Source organism: Lactuca sativa, chromosome 1 (genome assembly GCF_002870075.4).
Source record: "Lactuca sativa cultivar Salinas chromosome 1, Lsat_Salinas_v11, whole genome shotgun sequence".
NCBI lineage: Eukaryota > Viridiplantae > Streptophyta > Magnoliopsida > Asterales > Asteraceae > Lactuca > Lactuca sativa.
Window position 1 is genome coordinate 120,569,326 of NC_056623.2, and position 7,369 is coordinate 120,576,694.

General features: G+C 30.7%; 1 protein-coding gene across 1 annotated transcript; it reads left to right on the forward strand.

Annotated features, from left to right (window-relative positions):
• Positions 1 to 754: 754 nt before the first annotated feature.
• On the forward strand, positions 755 to 3,639 carry LOC111917384 (putative receptor-like protein kinase At5g39000). The gene is made up of 2 exons (XM_023913077.3): positions 755 to 1,856; positions 3,034 to 3,639. The coding sequence occupies exons 1-2, from the start codon at positions 930 to 932 to the stop codon at positions 3,502 to 3,504; spliced, it is 1,398 nt and encodes a 465-aa protein (XP_023768845.1). The 5' UTR covers positions 755 to 929; the 3' UTR covers positions 3,505 to 3,639.
• Positions 3,640 to 7,369: the final 3,730 nt, after the last annotated feature.

Genomic DNA, 7,369 nt, shown 5'->3' on the forward strand with positions numbered 1-7,369 from the left:
GGGGTATTTTGGTTGGGATCCGTGATTTTTGGTTGTGAAGATTTAGTATGTAGATTGTGTATAGATATAGAAAAGAATGGTGTAAAAATAAGGAGTAAAAATGTTGTATTTATAGGTAAATAAATAGTTTAATTTTTTTTAAGAAACTAGCTGTTCAATGGCTAGTGTATCGTTCAAATCGTGAGTGAAATCCAATTGGTCATGCGAGTCCGTTGTCCCGAACACGAGTGACCACGAAAACGAGCCACCACGAAACAACGGGGTGGTGTGCACGCCCGTTGTTCGTGGCCAGCTCGACCACAAATGTCCTCGTGCTCGGTATACCATTTGGCCTAAGTGTCGATGTCTTATTTGTTTCCGTGGAAGAATCAAAAGCCTCCATGGAAAAATCACCTCTCTTTTGGTAAATAGTTCTAAAAAATAAAATCGTTTGTTAAATATTTTTTCAGTTACTAGTATAGTTAAAAACTCAAGTTTTGTAAAGTTACTAGTATAGTTAAAAACTCAAGTTCTGTAAATTCAGTGAGAGAATGCATGCAATATATAGGCTAATTTGGAAACACGACGTAATTAAATGAAGGGGATAATGGTCAATATATTAGTCTTTCAGTGGACGAAAAAAACTAACGTAATAATCAAAAAATGTATTAATTATTATATATAAAAATAAAACACTAATAAAATGAATACAAAGCTTGATACATGGACCTTAGGCGCGGTGATATCTAGTCCACATATAGACGTAGACTCGCTCAAAAAGTCAAGCCTTAAACTTCACTGCCCCCTTAAACTTCTTCTTCATAAAACCGACAGCAAGTGGCCTTCCGTTAGAAATCCTCTAGTCTCCTCTGCCCAGAACGGCTACGGTCGGCCAACACCCCGGCTGTTACACTAACATATCCATACCTCATCACCTATATCAAAATAGGATGTCTTCTTCTTGGATAAACCTTGAAAATTATCTAATTCCACTCTATGAGATAAGGCGTGCTACCGAAAACTTCAGTGAGGAAAGATATATCGGAGGTGGTGGATTTGGTGCTGTCTACAAAGGACAACTCTCTGAACGCTGGCAATGCCGCACAGCTGCTATCAAGCGGCTAGGTAGGGATAGCTATCAAGGAGAGCGCGAGTTCCACAACGAGCTTGAGATGATATCCAGATTCCACCACGAAAACATCATCTCTTTTATTGGTTATTGTGATGAAGGGGTTGAGATGATTATTGTTTATGAATATGCTATGATGGGAAGTCTTGATCATCATCTCCAAGACCCAAATAAGATGAGATGCATAACATGGGTACAACGCCTGAAGATTTGCATAGGGGCGGCAAGAGGACTCGATTACCTTCACTCCGGCCTTGGGGAATATAATAGAGTAATACATAGAGATGTCAAGAGTGCTAACATATTGCTAGATGAAAATATGGTAGCTAAGATTTGTGATTTTGGCTTGTCAAAATTCGGTCCCAGAAATCAGCCAGATACCCAACTCTATACAAAGGTTGCGGGTACCCAGTTTTACTTGGATCCCGCTTACCATGAAAGCCGCATCCTCCGGAAAGAATCAGACGTGTACTCGTTTGGTGTGGTACTTTTTGAAATCATGAGCGGAATGCTTGTTTATCGTGAAAGAAGAATTGGAGATGAGCAACAGTTTCTAATGAATATGGTCAGACGATACCATCAGAACAACTCAGACAAGGTGATTGATCCTCATATAAGAGATCAAATTAAAAGTAGTTCTTTTATGACATACAAAGAAATCGCATATCAGTGCATTAGTTTCAATTTAATGGAACGACCTACACTTTGCACCGTCATTACGAAGATCGAGGAAGCATTAATTAATCAAGTAAGTCTGTTTATCTTATTATTTAACTAGGTGTAAAATTAATGTATAAGATGGGTTTATGTAAAACAAAAAAATTAAATATCAAATTTAAACATTTAAAAGTTTGAATTTATAAGAAAAATTAGAAAAATATTAAATTATTAAAATTAATGTGTTTTTTTTTCCTTTTTGAATTTAAACACATAATTTAGATAAATAAACAAAAGAAGTTAATGCAGTTTTAATTTAAAAATTTTAAAATTAAAGGGAAAGTCAATTAATGAAATTTATATGCATTTATTATTACATTTATTATAATTGTTACATTTAAGTATCACGTGAAATTTGATAAAATTAAAACAAAAAAAAAAAAAAAAAAAAAAAAAAAAAAACACAAAAAATCATGTGAAAAAAATTTAATTGTAAATAAACATAAAATTACATATGGTCAAATCAATTAGAGTGAGATGGCAAAAATATTTTTGTTTATTAAAATAGATTCTTTTAAGGAAATTTACTTTCGTATATACGAATGAAAACTATGATAGATTGTAAAACATGGTAAATTTCGCAAGTCTTTTGCTCCGGCGAGAATTTGGAAGCCAATGTAATTTAGTTAAAAAGGCTCTTAAATCTTGAAAATTCTAAAAAATAATAATAAAAAATATAATCATCCATTTAAACTGATTATATATGTAAAAGACAATTTCATTCCAAATAGTACAAAAATAATAATAATAATAATAATAATAATAATAATAATAATAAACTCGCTTTTACTTATAAATTGTCAATATTTTGAAAACTGACTTTTTCTTAAAAATTGTCATTATTTGAACCCAACTTTTCTATAATAAATGTATTAGCATAACACCTCTTTTCTAGTTTTGTCTTTTTCTGCTCCTATAGAAATAAAAAATAAAAGTTTCAAAAAATGAAATATGAAAGAAAGATAGAAAATTAAAAATATGGATGGCTGGAATTTAAATCCAAAACCCATAATTTGGTATAATCGTTTTGTTAAATACCCTTTTAAAATGAATTTGTAAAAGGAAAAAAATGAAAGCCAAGTTGTAAAACATACGTATGTATGTAAAAGAATAGTTCGGGCAAAAAAAAAGTTGGACAAATTTGTATAAAAGAAGTTGGAACCAAATTCTAATGTTGAATTGTTGGGATTAAAATATGCATTGTTCAGTTAAACATGGAAGATACGGACGTGACCCGGTGGAACATGTTTTCATTCCGAACAGAAACAACACCTTTCTTCATCAAATGTGGAGCAAATTCACATTTAGAACTTGTAATCAAAGCAGACGATCGTGTTCAAGAACCAAAAAGTGGTGAAATGGTTAGGGTTATCCCACGACCTTCTGTTCTTAAAAACATGAGCTTGGAGATGATAAAAGACGTGTTTGCTAAACTTCCAGAAGCTATAAGCCTACTAGCTTTTGCTAGAACAGCAGATGGAATCAGGGTTCGGTATTCTACATTATACAGGAAACTAGCCATGAGTGTTCCAGAGCTGTGGAAGCTAATTGATGAGCTGGATAAAAGTAGTGAATTTCAAGTAGTGTATCCGCACAAGACGAGCAGTAACCGAGAGGCTGTAAATAGTTTCTTTTTTTCCACATCATCTCATGCTCCAAAAAATAGGCAATTACCTTGAAATTATATCTGTAATTTATGTTGTTGTTTTTGGTTAAAAATAAAATAAATTGCTAAAAAAAGTATTAAAAATAAAAATACGTTATTATTCGGGTTTAAAAATATAAGGATGTTGTTTTGGTTCAAATAAAAGGCACCTTTTTGTTTTTGTTTAAAAATACAAGTACATTACTGTTTAGTTTAACTATAAAAACATTAATGTTTTCGGTAAAAAATATGTATATACTTTGTTTTGGGTTTAAGTTCCTTGGGTTAAAACTCCAACGAAATTTCCAAACCATTCGTTGGGTTTTTTGAATGGCTTTAGAATGGTTTGGAAACTTGAAAGGTTAAGTTTATTGGGATTTTAAAAATATGTATATATTTCGTTGGGTTTATTGAATGGTTTGGAAATTTACGTTTTAAATAAAAAGTTAAATTGGTTGGGCTTTTAAGGTAGTTTTTACCATAAAATCCACCAATTTTATAGTCTAATTCTAAGTTTTCCAAAAAAATGTTTCTTTTTCCGCTAAAGTCATTATATATCTGATGACCTTTTAATTTTACTCATTTAGCAAGCTTATAGGTTGGGAATTGATATTTCCACGTCTCTTTTTTATATATCCAAAGAAATTTAAAGAAGTTGACCATAATGCCCTTCATTTATATGTATATATCTAGTATGAAAACCATTATTCAAAGATATATATGGACCTGCACAATAGTGATTAATTGACCGCTATCTTCAACGCCAAAATGTGAGAATGAACACCGTCTCACAAAAATGGTGGGACTATTTATGAGTGGCAAATATACTGATTAATATAATAGTGTTAATATATATACATATAATTTATTTTAAATCAAGATTGAAGGGTTTCAAGACTTCTTCATTGCTGTCATCTCTTCTTATTTCCCATAACCTCAACTGATAATTTTTTTTATATTTATTCTTTTCTTCGGCGACCTCAACTTTTAATTCTTTTTCTTTTGCGACCCAACTACTAAAGCTTTTACTCTTCTTATTTTTGAGATGGAAAACTGAAATGGAAACGGGATACTGAAATTTGGATACCGAATCAGCAATTCTAGTCTACTTATTTCCTTTAAAGACCAATGTAACAACCCGTTATTTCCAATGAAAAAAAGTTAAACCAAAGTCAATAAAAGTCAAACTTGATAAATTAAAAGTGAAAATTATTGAGTTGTTAATTTAATATGGTTAAATTAACAAAGAAGGTAATAGAAATCCCTCAATATATATATATATATATATATATATATATATATATATATATATATATATATATATATATATATATATATATATATATATATATATATATATATATATATATATATATTTATTTATTTATTTATTCTCACCGAATACACACCCATTTTGCTCTCGAAATTCATCCAAAAACTCTCTCAATCTTCAAGTGATTTCGCCCAGATCTTCTTATGAACACCTAGAACACCAAGAACATTCATCCAAATCTTTAAACCTTCAAGCAATTATCAACATCCAACCGAAAACTCCATTGTCCAACCCAAAACTCCATTTGTTCAACCAAAAACCCATTTTCAACACTTCAAATAATTCCAATTAATTTGTATGTATTCCTTAAATAATTAAAGTCTTGTCGAACACTCTAATTATTATTTAATTCAATATTTAACATATTATTTAAATTAATATCTCATTAATTTAAATACGACGTCGAATATAATTGTTTTTAGGATAACGTTATCCGCGCGTATACTAGTTTGAGGATCGTTTCTACAGCTCGATATTTAAACAAGAAGGCAAATATGAGGTGAGTTCATATCCCTACATTTTTACTGTTTTAAATGTTTTTAGGGGAAGGGGGGAATACAAGTAAACACAATGACTTTTGTGTTTTTATACAAATGATTTCAAACAATTTCAAAACCTTTGCAATTGATTCAAACCGAGTACTACATTTCATAGTAAACTATTTATATATTTTAACTCTTTTGTAACATATCGAGCATAAGGGTATTTTTATTCCATACAATTAAATTGCAAATGTTTTTTAGTACATTATAGAACATTACATTTAAACTATAATTGGTATAGTTTGTGAGCTACAACACTATTTTACTAAGTACAAGAACATACATTCAAACTATAATAGGTATAGTTCGGAAAATAGTACTCTATTTTAAAAATCCAAAAACACTAATCAGAAACAAGTATATATAAACTATAGTTGGTATAGTTTATGGAACACTACTATAATACATTGATTCAATGATACGATATTAAATAATTATTTAAGTATAATTATTTTACATTACAAAGTACACCACTACAAGGTAATACATAGAATTTCAAGTACAAAAGGACACTAATACACTACACGTAGACTAGTAAATACATGGTTGTGAGGCTCAACTTCAATTGTACCCATCGGGGTATAGGTCTAAGTCCTATAAGTTATAGCCTGAGTGTCCTGGATAGAGAGTGTGACTTTGTGTATAGATATATACATGAATGACAATCCCAAACCTAAATTTTTAGCTACAGTTAGGCTAGCAGGCTTGGGATAACAAACGTCATAATATTCCAACGCCTGAAGAACGTCGTAGAGGCCACTAGTCAGTTTAGCATGGTTATATGAAACTCACAAAAGTATTAAATAAAACATTTGTTTACGGGATTAACACTACTACAAGGGTTTTATTTTAAATAATAAAACTACAATACACTACTTACACTACAGCTGGTAGTAATCAGGCAATCATGCAAAGGTTTTCATACCAACACTATTACAATACACTACTTTACATTAAAGTTGGTGGTATCCAGGCATTCATACAAAGGTTTTCATACAAATACACTTATATTACACTACTTTCTAGTATTGAGTACACTAATACAGTATTCATTTACAGGGAACCTACATAGCCTATCTATTTACAATACTACATTACATTCACTAAAGAAAATATTGGATTTTCTGGAGATACACTATAACATTTTCAAGTTACAAAGACAAGCATTTTCCATCACAAAAACATACTTATGAACTGACCAACTTAAATTTTGATACACTTTCAAAATCACTTGTATTCTTAGGGAATCGGTAATACGGGTAAACCCGCAGCTTTTGAGAAGACGGAGCTTTTAGAGTCGGGTCTTTTATAATTTTGTTATACATTTTGATGTCATAAAAACTATGTATCGAACAGATGTAAATACTTTACTTACCAATGTAATGGTTATGCTTGCGTTGATAACTATTGTACAATTGTTGTGATATTCTACATGACGTCCTCCGCCCCCGAATGTTTCCGCCATTCCGGTTTAGGGGTGCGACAGATTGGTATCGGAGCATTGTTTATAGTGAACTAAGTATATAAAACCTTACATGAAATACGACTGTAAACACTATGGGGCCGAAACGCTCTGAACTAAAAGTATACTTTTAAAATATAAATATTTTATAAGAAGTATACAAGTATACATACATACAAAAAACAGTATCACAAGAAGAACAAAACAAAAGTATTTAGAGGTTGGACATTACGATTAAACTTTGATAGTTTTGTACTCATATCTAGGATAAATATAGTCTGATCAACGATATTTATTTGAGATACGACCAACATGTTTTTGGGAGTGATTGTGGTGTTACAATAACTCTAAAACTTTCCAAAGCACTATACAAAGAAAATACTAGAACCGAACATACAAATAAAATACTATAGGAGTATTTTATAGCACTACAATACTAGAGCCAAACATGTGAAAAAAAAAGAACCCTTGCTGAGAGATCTATAATTGCTAAGTGTATACATATAAGTTATATATAAATAAGATTATATAAACTTGGAATAGGTGATTAGCTTTACTTCCT

What these genes read in the sequence shown, in the direction of transcription:
- LOC111917384 (XM_023913077.3), top strand. Translation starts at nt 930, where the DNA reads ATGTCTTCTTCTTGGATAAACCTTGAAAATTATCTAATTCCACTCTAT. An exon ending in AGGAAGCATTAATTAATCAA is followed by an intron (nt 1,857 to 3,033) that starts GTAAGTCTGTTT and finishes TGCATTGTTCAG; the next exon opens with TTAAACATGGAAGATACGGA.